Source organism: Juglans microcarpa x Juglans regia, chromosome 1D (assembly GCF_004785595.1).
Source record: "Juglans microcarpa x Juglans regia isolate MS1-56 chromosome 1D, Jm3101_v1.0, whole genome shotgun sequence".
Lineage (NCBI taxonomy): Eukaryota > Viridiplantae > Streptophyta > Magnoliopsida > Fagales > Juglandaceae > Juglans > Juglans microcarpa x Juglans regia.
The window spans coordinates 25,034,190-25,060,043 of NC_054594.1; the positions used below are offsets into that span (position 1 = coordinate 25,034,190).

The window sequence follows — 25,854 nt, forward strand, 5'->3', positions numbered from 1 at the left end:
TAAAAATTATTTTCTTAATAATTAAATAAAAAAATTAAATACACAAACAATTAAAATGAAGGAGCAAAGGGGTCACCGCTCCCCGTCCAAAGCCGCTTCACGTCCCATGGCAGCAGTTAGGAAACAGGCGGATCAACGCAACGTCGTCTCACCCCAGGCTAAGGGCAAACTAGTATTTTTCTTTTAAGATATATAGAGAATCCTCCGCATGCAGTCGAGAGAGAGAGAGCAACATGCTCTGGCAGGAATGGCGACAAATTTAGAAACGACCAGTATGCGGTAGGTAGCTGGAAATATGTATCTACTACTATTTCTTTCTGTCTCAGATCGGAATTCATCAGACTCATTCAATATCATCTCCACTTCTCACTTTTCCAACTTCACTTCCTGTTTCACTTTCACCAACCCTTCTGCCTCTTTTCCCCCTACTTCTTATCTTTCCGAAAGCCATCTTTCAACCCTATCTTTGTGTTGATGTTATCTCTGTCTCGTGAACATATATTGTAACATCACTTTTGCTTATCCAGTACTACTGCACTACGTTTCTGTTTCAAGGTAACGGTAGCTCAGATTATGTTCTCCTTGGCGACTCATATCCATAGCCATAGCTAGCTACCAGAGAACATCGATCGAGAGCAGAAGAGCTGAGAAAATTAAAGTAGGAAGATGGGTTTCCTTGTATGCCTTTTTTACGTGCTGCTTTCAGTGGCTGCTTTGCGTGGTTGCATGGGGGACGGCTATGGCGTCCCTATCCGACTAAATGACGATGTTTTAGGCCTCATTGTATTCAAATCAGACCTTCGTGACCCCTCTTCTCATCTTTCTTCCTGGAACGAAGACGATGACTCCCCATGTTCTTGGAAATACGTTAAGTGCAATCCCGTCTCCGGCCGTGTTTCGGAGATTTCACTCGATGGATTGGGCTTAACGGGGAGAATCGGAAGAGGTCTCGAGAAGTTGCAACACTTGAAGGTACTCTCACTTTCGCGTAACAACTTTTCTGGCAGTATTAGTCCTCAGCTTGCTCTCACCTCTGGCCTTGAGAGTCTCAATCTTAGTCGAAACAGTCTCTCAGGCAGCATTCCCATTTCTCTTGTGAATATGAGTACCATTAGAGTTCTTGATCTTTCGGAGAATTCATTCTCCGGTGCAGTGCCTGATAATCTGTTTCAAAACTGTTTATCCCTCCGGCGACTGTCGTTAGCGGGGAATATGCTTGAAGGGTCGATTCCCAGTACACTGCCTAGATGCTCCTTTTTGAATAGCCTTAATCTCTCCAAGAACCGCTTCTCCGGTACTTTGGATTTCGCTTCCGGGATTTGGACGTTGAAAAGGCTTCGGGTTTTGGATCTTTCCAAAAATGCACTCTCTGGATCGGTACCAAATGGGATAGCAGCCATACATTATTTGAAGGAGTTCCTACTATCGGGCAACCATTTCTCAGGTCCGCTGCCTATTGATACAGGACTATGTCCGCACTTGAATAGGTTGGATTTTGGCGATAATCTTTTCACAGGAGCACTTCCAGATTCACTGCAAAGGCTGAATTCCCTGACCTTTTTCAGGGTATCTAATAACATGTTAACCGGTGATTTCCCTTCGTGGGTTGGTAACATGAGCAGTCTGGAATACTTGGACTTCTCAAGGAATGGTCTAGAAGGAAACCTTCCATCATCAATGGGTGAACTTAAATCACTGAAATATTTGAGTTTGTCTCATAACAAACTCGGTGGAAACATCCCAATGTCACTGGTTTATTGTACTAGGTTATCTGTTATCCACTTGGGAGGCAACAGCTTTGATGGAAGAATACCAGAGAGTTTCTTCGATCTGGGATTGGAGGAAATAGACTTTTCGGGTAACAAACTGATGGGCTCCATCCCACGTGGTTCAAGTAGGATCTATGGATCTCTCCGCAAATTGGATATGTCAAGGAACAATCTTACTGGAAGCATTCCTGCAGAAATGGGTCTTTTCTCCAACTTGAGATACTTGAATCTATCATGGAACAATCTCAAATCTAGGGTACCCCCAGAGCTGGGGTTCTTGATCCCAAACTTAACCATACTAGATCTTCGTAACAGTGCCTTGTATGGTTCGATCCCCGGAGAAATATGTGATTCTGGAAGTTTAGGAATTCTTCAGTTGGATGGAAATGCATTGATGGGCTCGATTCCTGAAGAGATCGGGAACTGTACATCTATCTACTTACTGTAAGTTTCAGAGTTTATGAAGTCTAGTGTGTGCATGATAATTTTGATCAATATCATGTATCGATTCTGATTATTATTTTTTTTAATGCAGGAGCTTGTCCCACAATGATTTGAGTGGTTCAATTCCCAAGTCCATTTCAAATTTAAACAAGCTGAAGATTTTACAACTGGAATTCAATGAACTTAGTGGGGAGATACCCCAAGAACTTGGAAGACTGCAAAATCTTCTTGCAGTAAATATATCTTACAACAGGCTCGTAGGCAGGCTTCCTGTTGGGGGTATATTTCCAAATCTGGATCAAAGTTCCCTGCAGGGAAACTTTGGCATATGCTCACCCTTGTTGAAGGGACCATGCAAGCTGAATGTTCCAAAGCCTCTAGTCCTTGACCCCAATGCCTACGATAATCAAATGGGTGATCATAAACAAAGAAACAGATCCTCAAAGTCCAAAGAAATTGGTCACCACAATTTTTTGAGTGTTTCTGCTATTGTAGCTATTTCAGCTGCCATACTTATCACATTTGGGGTGATTGTTATTGCTCTACTCAATGTCTCCGCCCGGAGGAGGCTTATATTTGTGGACAATGCCTTGGAAAGCATATGCTCGAGCTCTTCACGATCAGGAAGTCCACCCACAGGAAAGCTCATTCTGTTTGATTCAAGGTCACCCCCTGATTTGATTGGCAATCCTGAACCCCTGCTTAACAAGGCCTCTGAGATTGGTGGCGGAGTGTTTGGAACAGTTTACAAGGTTCCATTGGGAACACAAGGAAGAATGGTAGCAATTAAAAAGCTTGTTACATCAAACATAATCCGATATCCTGAAGACTTCGATCGAGAAGTTAGAATCTTGGGAAAAGCGGAGCACCCAAATTTGATAAAACTGAAGGGTTACTACTGGGCTCCTCAAACACAGCTTCTGGTGGCTGAGTTTGCACCCAATGGCAGCTTACAATCAAAACTTCACGAGAGGCTTCCTTCAGTTCCCCCTCTTTCTTGGGCACAGAGATTCAAAATCCTGCTTGGCACAGCAAAGGGACTTGCCCACTTGCATCATTCTTTCCGTCCTCCAATCATCCACTACAACATTAAACCCAGTAACATCTTGCTTGACGAGAATCACAACCCGAAGATCTCAGACTTTGGACTGGCAAGGCTTCTAACAGAGCTCGAAAAGCACATAATAAGCAACAGGTTTCAGAGCGCGCTTGGTTATGTGGCTCCAGAATTAGCATGCCAGAGCCTAAGGGTGAACGAAAAATGTGACATATATGGTTTTGGGGTAATGATTCTTGAGGTTGTGACAGGTAAAAGGCCTGTGGAATATGGAGAAGACAATGTTGTGATATTGAGTGACCATGTGAGATTTTCGCTTGAGCAAGGTAATGCATTGGATTGTGTTGATCCGAGTATGAGTGAGTACCCAGAAGATGAGGTCCTGCCAGTACTGAAATTGGCTCTGGTTTGCACCTCTCAGATACCTTCCAGCAGACCTTCAATGGAAGAAGTGGTGCACATTCTGCAGCTCATTAAGACCCCAGCCCCACAGAGAACGGAATTGTACTACTGATAACGTCAATTTAGCTAGGCACTGTGATATCTCTTAACTTGCTTGTACAACAAACTTATCTCCCCATTATTGTCTTTACAAGTCTCTATTATTTCTGCTTCTTTTGATTGATGAGAATGGTGTACTAGTTGTTGGCCTTTCCTTCGATTGTATTGCGTACAATCGGCTTCTACAAGTCTTTCTTATTTCTTTTTTCAAACTTCTGGTGGAATTCTATAAATGATCATTGCCAAGTTTATGCGAACTTTCTCTTCAGATTCACTTTTAGAACCACATTTTGAGTGTTCCGATGTGAGTTGGCGTAAAGATTTTCTTTGCAAGTCTTCACTTTTAGATTCATATGAAAGGATTCCATAAGAAACATGGCTACCTAGCTAGGGTGTACCATGAAGATTGGATATACTCTAAATCCATTTGCTTGCATCTCAATTTATGCAGCCAAAAAAAAAAACTGCAAGCAGAACTTTGAATTTTTTTGATAATTAGTTAATAAAACATTTGGAATGCAATGCAGGTGGGAATTCTTTGAATGTGACAAATTAAAACTCACCAATAAATTAAAGATTTTCAAGTGAGCTTGTGAATCAAAGCCCATAAATTCGTTCCCATTAGGAAGAGTTTTAAGTCTCGTTTAGATTAAGAGATGCTGAGATGGTTTTAGATGAGTTGAATAAAATATTATTAGAATATTATTTTTTAATATTATTATTGTTTTAGAATTTGAAAATGTTGAATTGTTTATTACAATTTGTGTGAGAATTTGAAAAAGTTGTAATGATGAGATGAGATGAGTTTTCAATTCAAACTGAGGAGTGTTGGGGAACCCATGCACGGTTTCTCATTAGTAAGCAAGCACGGGCTATTCTCAATATTTTCTCTCCTCTACAACAGAAGAATTGTTCACGAGATGTGGTCTGTTGCTTGTTGACTCTTTTCTTTCTCAACCCAAAGCTCGAATGCTTAACATTGCCGTGGGCGTGGAGATTAATACAATAATACAATGACAAAAATCATTAGATGCTCCGAAATGACCACACACGACACTGCATCTAGACTGATTATCGATGACGACTTCACGTGCATTTTGTATATATTCCAGTAATGCTGATTATTATTGAAATACAACAACAACAACAACATAATTCTTTTCGAAGAATAAAAATTTATACTGTTGGATTAGAAAGACAGAGAGTGTGTCGAGAGATTCACGTGCTTGTTCTAAAAAATCAAACCCAATCCGTGACTTACGACAACAGGGTGTCCCCATCGATGTTCCCATCTTCACAAGTCTCGTGACTCAATGGGCATAAAATAAAGTAGGGAGAGATAGGTGCGGCATTAAGAAACAACCTTTTCACTAGGCTTTGGAAGATGAGGACAACATAGAAAATGTCATCTATCAGTAAACTTTTCAAGTTTGGGTTGATTTACATGCGCAAATCATATATTGTAGCTTGGCTTAGAACTCAAAGTTCAACACGATTAGTACGGTATCTGTTACCAAATTCCACGTGTATTCTCTCCCAAGTTTAATTTTGAACGTGATTGCCAAACAAAAACCACTGAACGTACTTGATAATTCTTTGGAAAAACATATCACACTAAACACTAACGATGTAAAAGCATTTATATTTTTTGGGTAACTATAATAGATCCCTCATGTACGATGTTTATGTAGGACTTGTAAGGAACAGAAATCTACATTGTAGAGAGGTGGTGGTGGGACTGCAGTTAATGTTCAGAAGGACTAGTACAGCCAATGAGTAAAGATGCCACAAATGCATTGTTGTCCTCTACATGGGTTTGGACAGGCGCTATGTGCCCCTAAATAAATCCTAACAGCTAACAAGGGTCGAATGATGTTGCCATCGATAAACCTAGTTCAAAAAAGAATTAATCTGGAGCGCAGCTACTGTTTAAGAACAGCCATTTTACATACCCTACGTGACATCATCCATACTAAACATCTCCCAGACATAATCTAAACCGAGTTGTGAGAGAGAGAGAGAGAGAGAGATGGATGAGAGGTGGAGGACTTAACTAACTCGGAAGTGCTTGAAGAGTCGTGGTGGTCAGGAGAGGTGCTCGGTGGGGCTAGAACCGATGCACGATGACAATAGGGTCGTCGGCGACCCTGAGCCCAAGTGAAACCCATTTTATGAGTTGTTTGTGTGTGTGCGACGGAGAGGGAGAAGGTTCGTAGTGGCTGAATTTGCGAGAGGTGGTCACCGGTGTGAGGTGATAGAGGTGCGGTGGCCTGGATGGTCACGTACGGCGATGCAAGTGAAGAAAAATGGGTGAAACCCATTTCGGTTAGATTACCACAGGTGAGAGAGAGAGCTACGTGTGGGGGAGATCGATGGTAGCTAGCTTGGTCACTAGTGTGAGGGGGAGTCGTCGGTGGTAGCAATGAGGCTTGGCGGCACACATCGGCTCCGGGTTGGACTTAAGGAAAATTAAGCGTGGGGAGAATCGGGCCAGAGGAAAGAGAGAGGAAGTGAGGAAAGAGAATTAAAAAAAAAACCAAAAGATTGATTTCTTGGTCGGGCGTGCAGCCACGTAGTATGTGCAATGTGTGCATAGCTACAGTGGCTACTCTGTAGCACTACTCTTCAAAAAATCCTCACATAGAAATACAACGAAGTGACTACAAATTAAAGAACAAGGAAAAATAAATGAAAAGAAATACATGTGTCTGCTAGAACTGTTATATTAGCAAGGTCTTGGAACCGACTGCGGTTCAACTTCTTGAAATTCTCTATTTCATAATATTGCTATTCAGAAATAACAAATATGATGCAACTTTCGATGATAAATTCCAAAAAAGTGCACGATGCACTGCGAGTGGACAATTCACCAGCTATGATGCCTTAATTCTCATGCAAAGCCTTCATCATATACAATCTACTGAAGTTCTGCCCCGCAACCCTGTACTCCACAGATAAACATTGATAAAAAGTATTAGTACTTTTATCGGTACAGGTTTTAGAAGAGCAAAAGAGTAAAAGACCATTCATTATAGTCAACCAAATAGAATGAAAACGTATGGCGGGCTGTGCAAACACTAGAGTCAGTCAGGATCATGAGGACTTAAGATAAACATGGCAACGGACGTCGTTATCAAGAGATCAATCCCATGGAAATAAAGATTATTTTATAACATCGAATGAAAATTTGAAAATAACTGAGACAAAGCATAGGCAGAGGGGGAGGAGCTAAGTTCATACAAACAGAGATGCACTAGCAAAAGTTAAAAATGTCCCCACCATGGGTCATAGTTTCGGATAAATATTTTTTTATTTTGAAAAAAGGCAGAAACCTGAGATGAAAAATTATTGCTAAGCTTCCCTCTTTAAGTGACAAAACAAAAAAGATCCATGCGTCTCTTTAAAATTTATAACATACCCATTAATCTGGTTGCAGTAGTTCGAGACTTGATTCGTTATAAGAAAGCTATCCAACCGTGAAGGCTCAGGGACTGGCTTAAAGATGGGATTTGAAGGATCCTCCTCTGGTAATGGCTCTTCTCCAGCAGCTTTGCGTGCCGCATTCTCTGCCCTGCAAAACACACAACAGAACCAAATATACGTCTAAAATTACCAATTTCAATTACCATCTTGTACACTGTTAGACTTGCCATGAACTTCATCAGTTTCCAATATTTTTACAACATTAACCAGACATGTTTATTTTTTTTTCATTGAATGATACAGAATAATATTTTTTGTCTAAATTGTGATCCATTCAGTGACATTATATTTCCATTGGTATTCCACATGCATCCAGTGGCCCTAACCCTGCAACCTCACCCTCCACCCTATTCCTACATGAAGAAGTACCATCCGAGCTAGAGATCAATGAGATATTACACCTTTTTTAGTCCTGCACCCAGTAAAGCATTCCAACTTTGAAGGAAAACATCCTTTCAAACCAAGCAAGAATTAAAGGAAAGGCTTTCCTGTCCCGACTCCCACCCACACTTAACAGGAAACAAAACTCAAAGATCACCCCAACCAGATGGAAATCACAATCTGCACATCCTTTATATCATTAAAATGATTGATGGCCAGTGTTCTTCCCATACACGGGCATTTGGCAGCCGAAGAACAAAATAAATCTAATAAGTTATCAGTCTAAGCAGATTAGTATAATAGGGTTTGCCATCTCTATACATGCAAACAATCATAGGTAATCAAATAATTCAAATTCAAAATTTCTCCCTTGTATATAAATGTTAGTATTATCAATAATTACTATAATTTGTACCAATTAGAAACAACACATACAAAAAGAACTCCCCACCTATGGAGCCCCGAAATCATGACACATGAAATACGATAGCAGAATTAAGTATTGTGCAGTTCAATGTATGTTGATGACATTACCTTCTCTTCTGAAGCCATGCTTGCTGCTGGGCTTGCTGACGAGACAAGCTCCGGTAGTAGAATTGGAACTGGAAGTGACAAGATTTATAATGATCAGCAAACAAAAAATCATGACAATAGAGCCTTAGATAAAAGGGGAACACGACCTTTTGCTGTTCCATTGACAAATCATCCATGCATTCAATCAGAAATTCCATATTCCTCTCCATAAATGGGTTTGTTGATAATTGTAGCCGATCATAATCACACTAAAAGAGAAACCAGAATATAATTAGAGTATAGAGAGAATTATTCTAGTACTCAAACAATTTTCACAGACATCATATGTCACCTGGGTAACTGGTGTATCTGCTTCTAGCTCTGTCATAAAGGCACTGACAAGGGCAGAATTTGAAACTTTGATCTGTTGAGAGCAAGCAGCATCATAAGCATCAAGATGAAATGGAAACCAGAGTTTCTACCTAAACAAGTTCCTTCACATAAAGCATCCACAAAAAATAAACTCCCAAATACCTACAGTCACACCATAAAAAAAAAAAAAAAAAAAAAAAAAAATGGTAGTCTAAAATGTTATGAGATGAAAAAAGTCAGTCAATCAATTATGCCATTCACAAAACTTGTTTTATAGATATGAGAAATCAGGTAATACCTTGAGTTAAAAGGTACCAGAAGCAGAAGTCTTACCTGCCTAAAAGGGAATGAATCTTCTAGGTTCTTTTCAAATTAAATAAAATATATTCTGATATCCTAAAACTTCTCTTAATTATACAATATGTAAACGATTTCCATGAGAGCTTATTGGTATGCTCTTCAATCAACAAGAACAATGCTATCATGTGAATGTTCATGCATCAGGAACAAAATAACTGAAGTTATGAGTATCAACATGGAAGTTAAGATATTGAAAGAGAAGAAACAGTAAGCCTCAAGAACTTACAGGTATTTCTTCAAATATATCCACCCATGATAAGTTTTTCTCTCTCAACCTATTGTGCAAAAAGATATAAGAAATGAGATTTCATCTAATAATGTGATTTCATGTGATATCGTAAAGACAGAAAAAACTTCCATACTTCTCTCCAGTAAAATTGTGATTGCGGTAAAGATCCATGAATGAATCAGAAAGCTTCAAAGCCTTGAGAGCTAAGACGCCTTGACTGGACCTTGACGGATCATAGATAATACAGACACAGCGTCTAATATTCTCCTGCAAGCACATTTAGGCTTTCAATAGGAATAATTAGCATGAAAAAATATATATTTTGATGACAAGCATGAAAAAATATATTACCAAGAGAGCCAAGGAATAAAGTCCACAAACATTTTTATTGATAGGTACTCAAGAAGTTTTATTATTAAGAAAAGAAGGAATAGCCCAAGTACACAGGATGTATACATGAGAAGTACCTAACTAGGGTTTACAACCGAAAGTAGGAAATCATGGACATTTAGTCCAAAGTCTACAAACATATTTGGAAAACAAAATGTCAATTTGAGACTTTCCATCCCCAAAAACTCCAATTAAAAGACTAGATCATGCAATTTATTCAAGCTACTGTTAAAATTGGACAGAATGGAAATACAATACATGGATAGACCAAGAGTGAAACGGAACCATAAAAGTCTTGGTAATTCAACTCCTGTAGCTAACAGCACTAGAACCCATGATCTGAGTGTGCTATTTCAGCTATAGCCCAATGGCAAACAATATTAACTCCTATTTAAATAAGTAATAACTCTACTCAACCAAACACATGTTATTTTAAATCAGTATCACTGCGGCTGAGAAATAAACATGTTATAAATGTTGTTCTTGATGTTTATTGAGCCTTTATCTAATGTATCTGACACCAGCCTGGATATGAACAAATGTTTCACCATTAGCACCAGACACAAGACAGCTGTACCCCACATTTTTCTTTACAGACCCAAGATAAGCAATGTAGATCACATTATCTAGGAGATAGAAATTATCATCCCAGAAACCAGGGTTAGGGTAGAGGAAGGATAGGGGGAAAACAACATCAGCCTTAATAATTAATTACCCAAATGACCAGAAACACCTTTCAAAAGGTAACTTCTAATAAATTAGGGTTCCGATACAAAACATTAAAAACAAATTGAGATCTATCAGTTTCCATACATAGAGGATCTAGAAACTTATAGTCAAAGGTTTCATTTCCTGAATTCATTTTTTTCTGAAATATCCAAGATTAAATAGGAAGGTGGTCAACGGAATCTCACATTGATTGTGAGTGGGTTCTTACCCTTTATAATGATCTCAAGGGGCTGTAATTGTATTGACTGATTCTTTTTGGACTATAGGCCTAAATGTGGCTTCGGCCATCCTTGGGTTGTTACAAATGGTATCAGAGCCAAACCCAACCATGAGTATGGGACTTGAGTTGGGTCGCCTATCATGGAATGGCCCAACAATGACGTCGAGATTAAAGGGGGGGATTGTAATACCTTGGATTGAATAGGAAGGTAGCGAATGAGATCCCGCATTACTTGCAAGGGAGAAGTTCTTGCCCTTCATAATGATTCCAATGGACTTTAATAGTACCATTGACTAGTCCTTTTGAGTATGGGCCCAAATGTGGCTTGGGCATTCTTTGGGTTATTACACTTTCCTTTTGACATTCCGACTGCCTTCCTATATGCAAATGCAACGTCTAACAATGAAATGGAAAAGTTGAAGTGCATAATATAGTGTCAATGAACCTTAAGGATCCATCAGTTAGGTCAATAAGGTAGCCACTTCCAGCCTGATTTGATAATCACTGAAGTATTAATGCCCAACATCACTAGTATGTTTTTCTTCAGATGATAGCCAATGGTTTATTTGAAAATCAAAGACAACAATTTTATTTCTCTTCATTATACATACATGTATTAAGATCCCCAACAAATATGTCTCCATACTGCAATCAGATAATATTCCATGCATATAGGAAAAGGCAAGGGAGTGAGGTGCAGAAAATATGATAAATAGCGCACTACTTCAAGATTTCATATTTACAATCAATTTTACTTGCACAAAAATGTAATATGAACAATGACATATAACCAATACCTGATAATTCATGAAGGTTTCAATCAATTCGACTGTCTGAAAAGAACCTAATAAGGTTGATTGGTACCTGTCAAATTGAAGAGAAGCTACTCACTGCACAGTTTGAGTGACCATAAGAGCATAAACTGAAACTATCTCCATTCCTAACATCTTATCCATTTATAACACTTGAAAAGAAGCTTCACCTACATACAAACGCATGCCTGTACTTTGTAACCTTTAATAGTTTCACTGCCTATATAGTTAACCTCTTTAAAAAGATAATTAATTGTTAGAAAAGTTCAATCCGATGAGAATCCCCTTAGGTCCTGGTGCATATGGAGACATAGTAAATCTGTAAGCTAAGTTTTATTAGTAAGCACAATGGCAATGTCCAAGTACATAGGAAGTGTATGTCAAATATGCCTAAGTAGAAAAAGTAAAGAAATCAAGAAAATCCTGAATTCTAAAGCTAGAGAAACAGAAGCAAGCCATCCAATAATAAAGTGTATTGAAGAAGAAAGCCATGCGGTCATCCATTGTCCTTGAGCTGTCTTCAATGCTCTGATCATTTCTCTCTCCATATGTACTACATTAAAAGATAATCATTGTCCATCAGGTTCCATTGTGATCATTAGATCTTCATTTCCAGCATGCCGAAAGATCTACAGAATGTCTAGACATCACCTAAATAGACCAAAAATGGCTTTCAATAAAATTCTCACTATCTCACAATGGACTAAAAGATGATCCATGGTTTTCCCATTCCTCTTGCACGTGTAGCATAATTCTATTACCACAACATGTTCTTCCTCTAGTTTTCCGAGGTCAAATCTCCGCTAGTGCAGTCATCCTGACAAAAAAAGTTGCTCTCAAGGGGCCTCACTCCACCAGATGGACTTCCATGGAATGGTTATATCGACGAGTAAGAAAACTTCATTAGAACGCAGAAAAGGCGCAACCAAGTAGACAAGATCTATACAAGACAGACACCTATCTAGAAAATCATGAAAGTTTAGTCCATTAGAGTCTATTGTGGGTGTCCAAAAAAAAGAGCATTTATAAAGAAAGTTTTGAATTCCTCTGTTCGTTTGGGGTCCTCAAAGATTCCATCATTCCTTTCATTCCAAATATACCAAATAAGGAAAGTTGGAACCATCTTTGACATTGCTGCAATTTGCGGGGTGCCACATAACCCTCTTCAAGAATCAAATAGACCCACACTCTAACCCAAGCCAAACCAACCCAACTGAAGAAGTCACTGCACAATGCACAAGCAATCTTACAAAGGAGTAAAATAAGCAATCTTACCAAGGAGTAAAAGATGATCAACGGACTCGCCGCTCCTCTTACACATGCAATGATAATCAATCACAACGATGTGTCTTTTCCTTAAATTATAGATGGTGAGAATCTTCCCTAAAGTAGCCGTTCAAGCAAACAAAAAATCTTTATGGGATCTTAGTCCCCCATATACTCTCACAAGCAAAATCTAAGTACAACCTCCAAACAAATACAGAGAATGTTTTTAATCAAGAACAATGAGCATGAAAGGCCACCGGATTTCAACTACCTACACTTTGACCGTGTAACAGAAGATAATTGAGTAATTATGATTGTTGGCAACTTAAAGCTGTTAAACCATGAACGTACATATTGCACTGCCAGAACTGTAGTTCCTTTTTTTTGGTTAAAGATTTTAAGCATGTAATAATTCCAAAGGCAAATCAAAAGCAAGGCATAAAAACTCAGCAATGTATCAGCTAAACCAAAACTGACCATCCAACGGTGTTGTTGTCAACATTAACCTCCCTCAAGCATTTCATCATTTCGAGCTGGTAATTGGCACCTTCGGCTTCGTTTTCCTCATCCTCTTCCCTAATCTAAACATTCACAATTAGAAGTTATCAGAAATAATGGGATTTAAGCACAGCGAGAAACGGAGAGGGAGAGGGAAACGATGATAATCAGAATTTCCTCAAGAAGAGATTATTTTACCGGGAAGGGGAAACAGTTGGTAACTTCAAGAACGGTGCCCACATCAAGCCCGAGAAGTTGGCCCGTAACAAGAGCCGGTGAGAACTCCTTGCAGTGTTTGATTATCTTCAAGATAGCCTGTTGGTTCAATGAAATCATTTTAGCCCCCCAAAAAAGCAAAAAAAAAAAAAAAAAAACAGTAACAGAATCATTCTCCTGTAAACAAAGTGACTGAAAATCGCATTACCAGACCCTCGATCTGAACAACAAGGAGAGGAGAAGCAACCTCCTCAGTGGCTGCCACTTGGAGGAACGACCTAGGCGTAGGGGCAGCCATGGCGAAGGATTTCAAGTGTAAGGAGGATGTAAAGGAAGCTCCCTCTCTCTCGTATCTGAGAGCCCACCGAAGAACAAGAACCTACTGAATGGATGAGGGAGCGAAAAATTGATTGAAAGAAAAAACCCTAGCTTCGGCAGGGGTTGAGATTGAGAGGCAGATGCGTTTTGCTTGGGTTATATCATTGGGCTTAAGTTTCTACCGTGGGCTGGAATTGGGCTAGGTGAGAAAGTATTATGTCAAGGTTCTTATTGGGCCAGACCCAAACGGAAAATGAATTTGGATGAAAATTAGACGGCAAATGATCCCACCGTGAATATAGTATTTGTCATCGAGTTTTTCTACTCATCATTCCTATATATCATACTTTTTTTTTAAATTTTTTAAATTTTATTCTTCTTAAATTAATTGAATTCTTTTACTCATTATCCATATATTACACATTTATCAAGAGAAAAAAATAAAATAAAAAATAAAAAAGTATGGTGTGTGGTGTGTGTGAGGATGATGAATATAATTTTTCTTTGTCATCCATCCTATCTATCTTAATTTCTTAAGAATGAGAATTTAAAATTAAGAGGGTAAATTGTCAAAAATAGTAATTTCTTAAGAATGTCAAAAATGTTATTTTGTGAATCACATTACTATTAAGGGGTACTTGTACTTTTGGGCTTACAAATTGGTAATTGTACTTTTTGGACAAGATATTTTAGGCTGTACTTTGTTGGTCTTGTATTGGGCCATTGTGGTGCTCCATTTTTAGTACATTTTAAAATCAAAAAGGTCGGCTCAATCCACAGTTTAAGGGGGTTGGTGGCATGATGCACTCAAACCAAATAGATTCCTTTTACATAAGAGAATTCCTTTCGGCCGGTCTGGCTCTCCAACCCCAAACAGCAGCACCCCAATAATAGCCCTCTACGTAAGTCCTTCAATTTACGTATTCTGCATCCATCTTACAGAAGATCACAAACTCCACAAAAAAAACTTTTGTGCCCTCATTGTCTTCTACCCTAACTAGAGAGACAAACCTAGAGAAAACCAAGTCTTGTGCCTCCTTCTTCTTCCACCCTAACCAAATCCAGATAATACCTTGCCAAGTCGAGATAGGCTCTTTCCTGCCGAGCCACGAAGGACAGAGATTGTCCCCCGAGCCGTGACAGACTGATCTCGAGACCCCCAAGCACCCATCCCAAACCCAAGGGTCTTGAAGTGTCCCATTCGAGAATATTGCCCCATACTAGCTGAGTTCTTTGTTTTTTCTTTTCTTTTTGGTTCATTTGGCCTTCGACAGCAACAAAGACTGAGAGAGCGACCTGAGGTGGAGTTGACGGTGGCGAGAAAATAGCAACGAGCTGAGCATTGCAAATCTAAGAAAATGGCGGTGTGGTTTTCATAGGGTGATCAACACTCTGTTTTGTTATTTATTTATTGTATAAAAAAAATGTGATTTGTGTGTTACGGTGGTGCTGGTTGCTATCGGTGGTAGTGTTAGGAAGAAATTGTGCTTTGTTTTTGCTCCTAAAAAACAGAGGTTTGTTGGGTGGCATATGGGCTATTTTCATGGTGACGACGGACTGATTTTGAGAATACTACCCCATTCGCCACTCTGTTTTTTTTTTTGTATGAAAAAAATGAGATTTGTGTGTTACGGTGGTGCTGGATGCTATCGGTGGTGGTGTTAGGAAGATATTGTGCTCTATTTACGGAGCAAAAACAGAGGTTTGTAAGGTGGCGTTTGGGCTATTTTAATGGTTGTTCAAAGCTTGCTACGGAGGTTAGACGTGGGGCTTCGCGGTGCACTTTTCTTGCAGTGCCATGCAATGCTCGATTGTCTCATGGTGGATCGATTTTTTTTTTTTTTTTTTTTTTGTGTGGCAAGGGTTGGTGGCGCACGGTAGAGCTTTGTGGGTGGGTTAACGGAGGCTAAACGTAGTGCACTTTCTCTTTATGCATGTGTGTGTGTGTGTGTGTGTGTGTGTGTGTGTGTGTGTGTGTGTGTGTGTGTGTGTGTGTGTGTGTGCAGTGGCTTCCAAATTCGGGATTAATGTGGAGGGGCTATTGTGGGTTTTATCATGAGGCGGTGGAACTGAGATGGCATCGGGTTGGTGGCGGTGGAACTCTGCTTTTTTTATTGTGCGGCGGTGAAACTGGAAGCACAGGATCGATTTAATTTCCTATCGTGAATGAGTGTCTCTTTTCTTTCCCATGTGAACGGGTGTATTGTAAATTTGATGTAATTTTTGAGGTGGCAATATATGTATGGAAGGCTGTTAAACAAAGAAAAATAGCTCGACTAGTTAGAAGGGGAACTCTTTACATAAATAATATATAAAGAGCGAGTTTAGATCTTACTACGCAGTAATTCATGTAATAAATTAGATTAAAAGATCACTATAGATATATCATGTTAGGTTGAAATGCTTTTGCTACCTTATCCGACCAAAATGGCCTGCAAGAGATCCAGATTAGGCTAAAATGTCTCTGTCACTCATTCTTCCTCCCCCATTTCTCTCTATCTCATTCTCATCATCGCGCAAAACCTCTACATTGACGTTTTGATGCCCTTATTCATAAACTACGCTCGCTACTAAGAGCCAAGCATTTTAGAAATGAAGAAAGAGGTCATTACTGTTTGGAAAATGCTAGCCCCACCGCTTGAGCTTCCTGCTTAACGTGGCATTTAGGTAGCTGACTTAATAGAATAAAAAATGACTGCATCTTCCTTCTTGACTTAGAAAAAAATCCTCTCTTTCTCCCTCTCAATCAACGACTTTTTTTTTCTCTCTCTCTCTCTCTCTTTCTCCATTTTCTCGCTCCCTCTCTATTCCACTCACTCCCTCTCATCCTCTCTCTCTCTCTCTAATGATATTGGGTCTGTGGTGGTGGAGGATTATTGAAGCTTTGATGGAGCCTTGCCACAGTTTGTCATCAGTGGAGTGAGATTAGAAAGTGAGAGAGATCGAGGGAAAGACTTACCAATGGCGGTGGTATGCGACATTGATAGATTCTAGGGCTCACGAAAATCGCAACAGTGACGAAGATGCAGCCAACTATGCTATCCTGAACAGCCCACCCCTAACCCAAAAAAAAAGAAAAAAAAGAAATTGAAGTTCATTCTTGCACCTTTATTTTCTGTTCTTATTTTGTGTTGCGTGTATGGTATATTGTTTGTATCTAAAAATTTACCCAAGATCTACAAGGTTGAACCTTCTTTATTCTCTCCTATGTTATTTTTGGATTTTGCATGGTCTGTTTGGATGCGTAGAAAGTGGAGAAAATATGAATAACCGATAAAACACTACAATTACATGCGACAACCAAGCACCTTCACAAATTGGGAGTTTTGCAAGGGGCGGGATCTGTCGAGGAGGGGTTTGGGGGATATTTTTTCATCCACTAGGGAAGAAGTAAATGACGCATAAAAAAAAAAAAAACAACGTGGCTTTTCCACTTCAAGCGGGAACCGAAAATTGGAAGACACAACGGTTACTGTAGCAGCACCCTTATTGTTTTTTGCTTACACAAGATTCACCAGCTTGATCCGTAGGATGAACTTCCTTTATCCAGTCAAAATTTGTGGCTTTTAGGTTCTCTTACTTTCTTACTTGCTCTAAAGGCTAGCAAACACCAACCAATGAGAGAGAACAAATTGCATTTTCATGAGTAATGTTAAGTAAAAGCTCTGAATAGATAAGTTTCGCATGGGCTCTTTGTAAAAAAAGTGAGTCATACTAAAAAAGAATGTTTTTTTTTCTCCTTTTCAATGCGCGGTCTACTTTTTACAAGAGTTTGAGCGAGATTTGTCTATTTTACAAATCATTTCTCTTTGAAGATATTAGTTTGAATCCTTTACTCTGTCTCTCATTACGAGAGCTAAAAACCCGGCTTGTAACATCCACCCTCATCGTCAAAGATAGATCTGCTACCCAATGCTTTTGAGCCCTCAAAAGTCAACCTTATGTAGTCTTGTAAATGGCATTCCCTCTATCTCTCTATGTAACCACCAGACCTAGAACCAAGCCCAAGCTAATCACAAGTTCTATAAAATTTTTCTTTTAGGTCAACATGTATGAAAAGTTTATTTGGAGTTTAACTAGTAATTCTAGAGTAGGCTACGGGCCTAAAAATTTATTTTGGTATAGTATAGATTTTATTGGACTTGATAATTAGGTTAAAAAATTTTTAATGGACCAAGTGGGAATTTGTCCGAAACTTTATGGGACAGGTTGTATTACTTTTAGAATTTGAGTCGAGGCTCATTAGTATCGATAAAATACTCGACCCTTGAGAAAAATTACGGACAAGCCAAAGAAATTTTTGAACTGTTCTAACCGACTGAGCCTAATTCATTTGTTAATTTCATACACTACCCAAGTTGTGGGCTTAAATACTCTCAAATGGGCCCAAAAACCCAAGCCCTTAAGAATCAAAGATCATAATCTACACCATGCATGTCCAAGCCAACAGTCCCAGTTCTTCCACACATTAGCTGCACGGGCCCCTGTTTGTGATCCTCAGAACAAAGCCAACCGCTGCCAGTGATGAAAGCTGCCACTCTCTCTCTCTCTCTCTCTCTCTCTCTCTCTCTCAGTGCTCAGCCGCCCAGCTCGCCGGCGTCTTCACCTCAACACCCAGTTTCGCCGTCACGAGTTGCTCTCTCTCGTTGAGTCCAAGGCCCCTATCGCACGGCTTCATACTCTAGTGAGCCTTCTATTTTCTTCACAAAGATGGGTGCCTCATGACCCTTCCGTAGAATAATCTGAGGTGTAGTGTTATTTACAAAGAAATGCCATCAAGTCATATTGTTACATGATTATAAGTAAGGTGCCTGAAGAACCCTTCTAAATATATATATTTTTTGTTATTGCTCTTATAGTTAAGCCTTGGCAGAATACTTTTTGATTTGGGATGGGCTTGACTTGTAAAATTTGAACAAATATTTTAAATTAAGCTTACTTTTAAATAGACTTTTGATTGAGCTGGAATTATGCTGCATGAATATTAAGTGGATATCGATGAGTTTGGGAAGTGATGGTATTTTAGAGTTACGAGAATTTTAGATTTATAGAAAAAATAGGTTATTTCAATCTTTTAGGCTTAAGTATCAAAATACGTGCTTGATTGGAGATTAAGTAAGTATTTTATAGGTGACGATTAATTTTTATTTGATATTTTTGTGAGGAAATTCAGAGAAGTTAAAAAGTCTAGATAAGCGGGGCTCCTATACTAGATTTTGCATAAAATGAATGGACTGACGTTGATTTTATGAAAAATATGTATGCTTTGTTATGAAAAGAAAATTTGAAAACAACCTCGGTCATTTTATCTACATTACTCATGAAATCTGTATTAGAAGAGAAAAATATTTTTCTGTCATGATTGGTGTAGACATGAACTATTTTTAGCATTATGTTTCTGAGTTGTGCAAAAAGAGCGAATATGAAAATTTGTGTATAATTATGTGAAGATGTTTTGAATCTGTTTTGATTATGAAGATAATATGATTCTCTTCAGTACTCCATTTTGATAAGATGTGGTATCTGAAAATGTTTGGTATGGCATTCAAATTCTTTATATGGTTTTGTTTCTTCTTTGCTCCGACCTTACCACGAGTGTAAAATTGTGGCCTCTGTTTAGGTTGATACCAACTTTTCTATTTCTAGTGCACCCACTTTGGAAGTAAAGTGATTGTCTGCGTGGTCTTTCCTGTGTACATGCTTGGAGCTCCGAGAATGAAGAAGGAGAATATTTTACATTCTGTTTTTGCTACGTTAGCTTGCACAACTCTACCACGGGGGTTAAACATGTCATTATGTTATGATTTGATGTTCAGTTATGCCATGCCAAATGACTTTTCAATAATAATATTTCTGAATTTTCTCTTTGATATTTTTGAATAACACGTTATGATTATGCATTCTGAAACTAAAAATGTTTTGTTCTGCATTTTGAACTCTCTAAATACTCATGTGTACATACTAGTTTATGTTTTTTGCTTATTGAGTTGTTGATAACTTACCCCTTATCTCCACAATAGTTTCAGATAATTTTAATGGTTCAACTGAAAATCAAGATGAGGAAATATGAGCATGATTAGATAATAGTAGAGGAATAAGTGCCAAATGGTGCAAGTAATTATTGAATAGTCTTAATCAGTAGATTTATTATTTTATATGGATTTGAGTATTTAGAAACATCGATATTTTTGAGTCTTTAAGGAGATTTTAATTTGTTATGTTGAGGTTTCTCTTTGGTGTCCTTGTGGAGGAATATATATATTTGGTTTGAACAAGTAAATTTATATTTTATGGAGTTTTTGGAGTATATATAATTATGTTATGGGAGATAATCTTAGGCGACAGGAGCTAACTTCCTAGACTTGTGGGTGCAGGGCGTTACACTCTATGTTTTAGTTTTAGAATCTCTGGTTCGAAATCCTTTTGGTCTGTTCATGTTTGGTTGAATAAAAAATGTTAGGCATAGCAAAGAAAATTTAGGATATGTTCCTTGTAAGTTCATGTTTGTGTTTGAGACTGAGTTTGAAAGTTCATTTGGTTATATGAATAATGATATGTCCTAAAATAGATTAAACCAAACAACACTGCACAGAAGGAGGTTAGGATCAGACCTCAGATTTTGGTTGATGCTGTGCTTAGATATCTTTATGCAACTACTCAGCATTTCTCTCTTTGATTTTGGTTTTTCATTCATAAGATCTAATCTTTCCTTGCGTAATTTTTGTAATCCTTTTCTTGCATGTTTAGTTTTTCTTCCTTGGTACTTTTTTAAAAGTTTTGTACGTGTGCTTATTGCTGCTGCAGATATCGTTTGCAATGCATTAATGCTTGCTTCTCCTTGATCATGAACTAGGGTTTGAGATTGGCCCATGACATGATCATCATCTCCAGCACCTTATAATTTCCTCTTCTCCCTCAGATCATGGCATAAAAAATCAGGAATTTATGAACTCATTGAACTTGACTACAATTGGGAGAGATGCAAAAAGCAGAGGAAATGGAGGAAGAGAACATATTTTAACAAAGAATGCAGGTTGATTTTTATTTTATTTTATAATTCGAGGGTATAATGTGTCAGTTTTAATAGTTCATGCATGGGACGTCGTGTTTTAAGATTGCCAAGAACTATATAAGCAAATAAGTGGAGGTGGGTTAAATGTTGGTTTTTGGGATGAAGTAAATTATAATAAAAACTGCATTAATATCTGCATCCTATAGATGTAGATATCATGCATGTATTTTTAAGATTCAAACGTCCAAGACTTTAATAGGAGGAAGTATTCCACTAGCTGCTAGAGTCATCATGAATAAGTTAATATATAAGATCACTAATATATATATATATATATATATATATATATCTTGAAAGAGGCCAGGCTACACTTCTTGGCTCAATGTCTGTCAGTGTGTCCTAGTTATGCATTGGCTCACATGTATTTGGATTTTGACAACTACTACACAGAGAGAGAGAGAGAGAGAGAGAGAGAGACAGAGACAGATCAGAGAGCAAAGGACAAGATTTTTTAATATCTCCCAGCTGTTAAAGGGAAAAACAACACACAAACACACACAATATGTGTGTATATGATTCAAGTAAATCGTCCATATATATATATATATATATATATATATAGCACATTTGTAAGGAAGTTTGAATCAGGGTTTGCAAGATCTCTACAGAAGATGCAGTACTAGCAGTACTCTTGTCATGATCAGCACCTAGGTGTTTGCAGGAAAGAAAGTGAACAACGTCAAAAACCGAAACGTTGTTTTGGATGTGATTTTTTCAGACTGTACGTATACAAAGCTAGCTAGCACACATGCAATATATATGGTTATCACCAATATAAGTTTTCAATCCAATATTATAAAGACTTGTCTTCACCACTCAGTACCTAATCATCATGATCATCATCTTTATACCTTTTTTTTTTGCAGTCAAAATAATCAATCATTTTAACTAAACTTTCATCAATTAGGAGCAACGACATGATTAAGTACGAGATCATCAGGTTCGTGATCAGCCTGTGCTGCCATGGCGAACTCGAACTGCCTCAAAGAAATTGAAGGGAAAGAAATAATTTCAGGAGCTGTCAGATTTTCCCAACCCTTTGCTGGGTTTGTTGTCGTTGACCCGTCCAACCCTATGTGTGTGACATGTTTCACGTCTGTTGGATATCCAATCTCCATCTCCTTTTCCATCTCTTCATTCTCTTCCTTGTAAACTATATTTTCATAAGAGAGAGATGGTACTGTAAATGACAAGTTAAGAAGTATATATATATATATATATATATATATATATAATATGCAGTCATGACTATCAATAATCTAATAAATCTGAAAATTACAAGTACGGTGTTGAAGATAGAATTAATATTAATAATTATGTTATGTATTTTATTCTATCTCTCTTCCGTCACCGCTATATATACTGACGTGGCAGTACCCATCAACCATTAGATTATATATTTATTATTTTTAAAAGGGAAATATTATGTTCTACACTGTCATCCATGCTCCTATCCTATTTGCAATAATATGAGATTATAATCATCTACTCTTGAATTTGATAATTTATAATTAAAAAGTAAAAACTGACGTGATAATGTCACATCAGTAGAGTATGTTGAAAGTGAAGTGTGAGTGCTATATATTATATATAGCATAATTCTTTTTTAAATATAGCGAATTCTAAAGTTGATGGATAATACCATCTCAACATAGAAGTAGATATGAATAAGATAATAGTATAGTACATGTATATAATATTTTCCTAATATTAATAATATAAGTAAAATAAAGAGGAAAATTTATAATAGTATATGATAATCTTTTGTTACAATCGAAGTAGAAATGACGTAGATTATTCATAAATAAACTATTCTTACAGTAAAATCAATTTCATATTAATTATTATAAGAAAAATTCTAGACATAAGTCTCACACTCTTCACACCATTTAAAAATATGTGATTTTACTCTTTTACCATCATATTTCATGTTTCATGAAATATAAAATATGAGGATAAAAAAATAAAATTATATATTTTTTAAGTGGTTTGTAGAGTGTGAAGTTTCTGTATAGCATGACTCCTTTTATAAATGTAATTCTTTTCATGTTATCCTATGAGAAGCCTCATTTTGCAAGTTACATGCACACATACATATATACACTTTCTATTAATTAAAGTGATTCTAAAAGTTTCTTAATTTCTGATCAGTGTGATTGAGAGAAATATTATTTTTGTTCTAAATCAAGGATATAACTAGAAATCATAAATTAACATCATTTAACACTAACTAAACTGATTATATATATCATTGATTCATTCAGATCACCAAGAGTGCATCATGAAAATCTCTGCCAACATTACAAGAAAAACGACAATTTGTGATGGATTATTTATGACGAGAATGACTATTTACGAGAAAGATGAATTATTTATGACGAGAATAACTATTTATGAGAAAAACAGACTCATTTTAACAGGAAATAACCATTTTCATAAGAAATAGTTGACTACAGATAAACAGATAAACAATTTTCTTGAAATGTAAAATCCTATTTTTGTGATCAGTATCATTATTGTACGTGCAATGACATATATACTTTTTATATGTGGAAATTTAATATTTATATTGAATTATAATGAGTCTTAGGGTGTGGTAGTTGACCCAGCATGCACTTGCAGCCTATAATTACTACTAAATTATTTAGGATGGAATCTGATCTAGATGAAGCTCCCTGCAGGTGGGGTACGTACTACGCATTAATCAATTAATTATGCTGACAATGCAAGCAAAGGTTAGCTACCTAACTTCTTCCCCGAGGTTTCCTTCACAAATATTTTATTAATTAGAGTAGTTGTAAAATGACGTCTCACCCCCCATTAATATATATTATATATATATATGTAAATTATAAGTTCTTCACTGTGTATTATTCAGGGAAAAAAAATAGCTTCCTTTGTGAATATGGAAGAGTACTGTGTACTATCTATGCATGTTTTTTTTTTATGTATGCATGTATGTACCTATGTGTATGTATGTATGTATGTATGTATGTATGCATGCATGATTCCAATCGCATGCTCCAGGTGATATTAGTGTACACATGATATTTATATATATTGCAAACGAAAGTACTATTAATTTGTATCTTTCCTATAAATTAGTGATCTGTCTAAACTACTATTGTCTTTTTCCCTGAGCTCTTAGTACTGCGCTAGTGTTGAAGAACATGGAAAATGGATATGGTTGGTTTAGGGAGAATGATCATCATGAAGTTTAGATATCTTGAGAAACAAACAAGTAATCAATCAATCAATCATTCACTTACCAAAGAATTGAGAAAAACTTTTGATGCTTCTGAACACTCGCTGTATCCCACCAGCAATGTTCGGCTTTGGTAGAGCCAGAAAACCAAAAGAATTCTTCATTTTTGATCTGGATGGCCTTTCTTGATCTTCTCCTTCTTCTCTTCCTTATAAAAGGATAAAAAGAAATTGATAAAATCAGACAAATACTGCAAATATTAAAAGAGAATATGGATCATTAATCGAGGAGAGAAAGATCAGAGATAGAGGCAGCCATGCATACTCATTAGAGGAGGCCGATTTGATTCTGGTTTTGGTTTCTTCTGTTTAGCTGAGGCGCCTAGAGCAACGCTGGACTCTGAAGTGCAGCCAACTGAGAAAGGAAGAACTGCAAATCTTTCTGCACGATCTCTCATCCCAGCTTCATAGAAGTACCAAAACAATAAAACAGCAAGAAAACGCGCGTACGGAGCTACTACAAAGCTAGCTAGCTAGCTGAGATACAGTACTAATATTATGCGTTGATCTTAAGAGATAGCAAGGAAACCAGAAAAATGGGTATAAGTTATATCGAACCCAGTTGGCTTTAGGAATAAGCTAGAATGATTTATGTGATGAAATGTACGCTCGACCCAAACCCAAGTTTGGTATCAGAGAAAGAGAGAGAGAAATATATCATTATGGAGTGGGTGTTGGAGTTGTTAGTTGGTTAAACTGTGCTACTCAATTCCCTACTTTAAATTTGCCAAATAATAATGGAATTGTAATTGTAAGTCCAATCTGTAGGCCGATGATTATAAGTATTTGAGCCCACAGATCAAAAGCCTTCGCTACACGACTGAACTAAATACTCATCATGCATGTTACTAATTAATGATATTTCCATGTCAAGCTAGCTAGCTAGCAGAGGTACGGTGGGCTCCTTTCACTTTCCTCTCTTGTAGACCAAGCCACCATTGATGATCTATTTTCAGTACATCTACTACTTAATTACTTCCTGGTCTCTTGTATTGATGTCGATTCCTTTGGGATATTGACCGACTTCATTGGGATCTTTCTCAATAGAGTAAATGACAAGGGACTTCGACGAATGAAATTCAAGATCAACAGTCTCAAGTGTTTCTTGGTCTCCAAGTTGGTTTGTTGGAGTTGCTGGCCGTCTCGAATGAATGAAAGGCAGATCATGATATCATGGGTCATGAGTTTCTCTTTCCATGTTTTTTTTACAATGTTAATGTTAATGTTAAAGTACATTTTGACCAGCTTTCCTAATTTGGTTTGTTGTCCATTTAGTCCTAAAGTTTGAATTTGGTCTATTTTAATTTTAGGTAATTATAGTGTGTTTGGTTCGGAGAATTCCCAACATCTACATTTTCAGGAACGTGATAAATTTAGATTTTCGGAAAATTAAAAAATCCCATTTGAGTATGATTAAGAATCTAATAGAATTCTTGGGAATATGGGATTTATTTCATGTTTGGTTCATTCTTAAATTTCTTGTTGAATTGATTTGTTCTTCTCAAAACTATATTCATTTAAACTAAGATGTAAAAATACTTAAAAGTTAAGCAGAAAATTTGTAACGCCCCGATCCCGAGAGTTCGGAGAGTTAACTCATGCCACTTAAAATCATCTCCAATAATACTTTTCAAAATAAACCAGAGTCTCCATAACATATTAACCTATTTGTTCAACACAAATATCCATATTCCTACATAAGGTGCATCAGAAGTGTCTCATTAATATACATAAACTTTTCCACAGAGACTAGGAATATCCATTACTCAAAATACCAAAGCCACATAAAATATTAACACTACCAAAAGACTCTTCAAAAGTCCTTGTACCCTAAGGCACTTAGTCTTCTATGATCAACAAAACTTGCAAGTACTCCCTATTTCTGACTTCCAGCTGTTGCATCAAAATTATTTGAAACATATTATGGAGATAGGAGTGAGTTATCAACAACTCAGTAAGC

General features: G+C 37.3%; 3 protein-coding genes across 4 annotated transcripts; 1 reads left to right on the plus strand and 2 right to left on the minus strand.

Annotated features, from left to right (window-relative positions):
• Positions 1 to 222: 222 nt before the first annotated feature.
• LOC121254228 (probably inactive leucine-rich repeat receptor-like protein kinase At3g28040) lies at positions 223 to 3,983 on the plus strand. Its single transcript, XM_041154197.1, has 2 exons — positions 223 to 2,213; positions 2,305 to 3,983. The coding sequence occupies exons 1-2, from the start codon at positions 667 to 669 to the stop codon at positions 3,782 to 3,784; spliced, it is 3,027 nt and encodes a 1,008-aa protein (XP_041010131.1). The 5' UTR covers positions 223 to 666; the 3' UTR covers positions 3,785 to 3,983.
• On the minus strand, positions 832 to 13,747 carry LOC121254237 (eukaryotic translation initiation factor 3 subunit H). 2 transcript variants are annotated; one of them, XR_005938593.1, is made up of 12 exons: positions 13,449 to 13,719; positions 13,223 to 13,339; positions 13,004 to 13,107; positions 11,246 to 11,312; positions 9,243 to 9,376; positions 9,107 to 9,155; positions 8,501 to 8,572; positions 8,316 to 8,417; positions 8,170 to 8,237; positions 7,190 to 7,342; positions 6,600 to 6,712; positions 832 to 846 (listed from the first exon to the last, which is right to left on the minus strand). XR_005938593.1 is itself a non-coding variant. In XM_041154208.1 (11 exons), exons 1-11 carry the CDS (start codon positions 13,536 to 13,538, stop codon positions 6,655 to 6,657), a joined length of 1,014 nt encoding a protein of 337 aa, XP_041010142.1. In that variant the 5' UTR covers positions 13,539 to 13,747; the 3' UTR covers positions 6,396 to 6,654. The 2 variants fall into 2 exon arrangements, 1 of the variants encoding a protein (XP_041010142.1); XM_041154208.1 differs by lacking the exon at positions 832 to 846 and having other exon boundaries at positions 6,396 to 6,712; positions 13,449 to 13,747.
• Positions 13,748 to 21,300: 7,553 nt separating this feature from the next.
• LOC121254251 (CRIB domain-containing protein RIC4-like) lies at positions 21,301 to 24,592 on the minus strand. The gene is made up of 3 exons (XM_041154221.1): positions 24,160 to 24,592; positions 23,900 to 24,043; positions 21,301 to 21,783 (listed from the first exon to the last, which is right to left on the minus strand). The coding sequence occupies exons 1-3, from the start codon at positions 24,290 to 24,292 to the stop codon at positions 21,530 to 21,532; spliced, it is 531 nt and encodes a 176-aa protein (XP_041010155.1). The 5' UTR covers positions 24,293 to 24,592; the 3' UTR covers positions 21,301 to 21,529.
• Positions 24,593 to 25,854: the final 1,262 nt, after the last annotated feature.

Coding starts and splice junctions, on each gene's coding strand:
- LOC121254237 (XM_041154208.1), bottom strand. CDS start 13,538: ATGGCTGCCCCTACGCCTAGGTCGTTCCTCCAAGTGGCAGCCACTGAG. Junction 13,108..13,222: donor CCAACTGTTTCCCCTTCCCG/GTAAAATAATCT, acceptor GTGAATGTTTAG/ATTAGGGAAGAGGATGAGGA. Junction 8,573..9,106: donor ATATATTTGAAGAAATACCT/GTAAGTTCTTGA, acceptor TGCTCTCAACAG/ATCAAAGTTTCAAATTCTGC.
- LOC121254228 (XM_041154197.1), top strand. CDS start 667: ATGGGTTTCCTTGTATGCCTTTTTTACGTGCTGCTTTCAGTGGCTGCT. Junction 2,214..2,304: donor TGTACATCTATCTACTTACT/GTAAGTTTCAGA, acceptor TTTTTAATGCAG/GAGCTTGTCCCACAATGATT.
- LOC121254251 (XM_041154221.1), bottom strand. CDS start 24,292: ATGAGAGATCGTGCAGAAAGATTTGCAGTTCTTCCTTTCTCAGTTGGC. Junction 24,044..24,159: donor AAATCGGCCTCCTCTAATGA/GTATGCATGGCT, acceptor TCCTTTTATAAG/GAAGAGAAGAAGGAGAAGAT. Junction 21,784..23,899: donor AAGTTTTTCTCAATTCTTTG/GTAAGTGAATGA, acceptor ATGAAAATATAG/TTTACAAGGAAGAGAATGAA.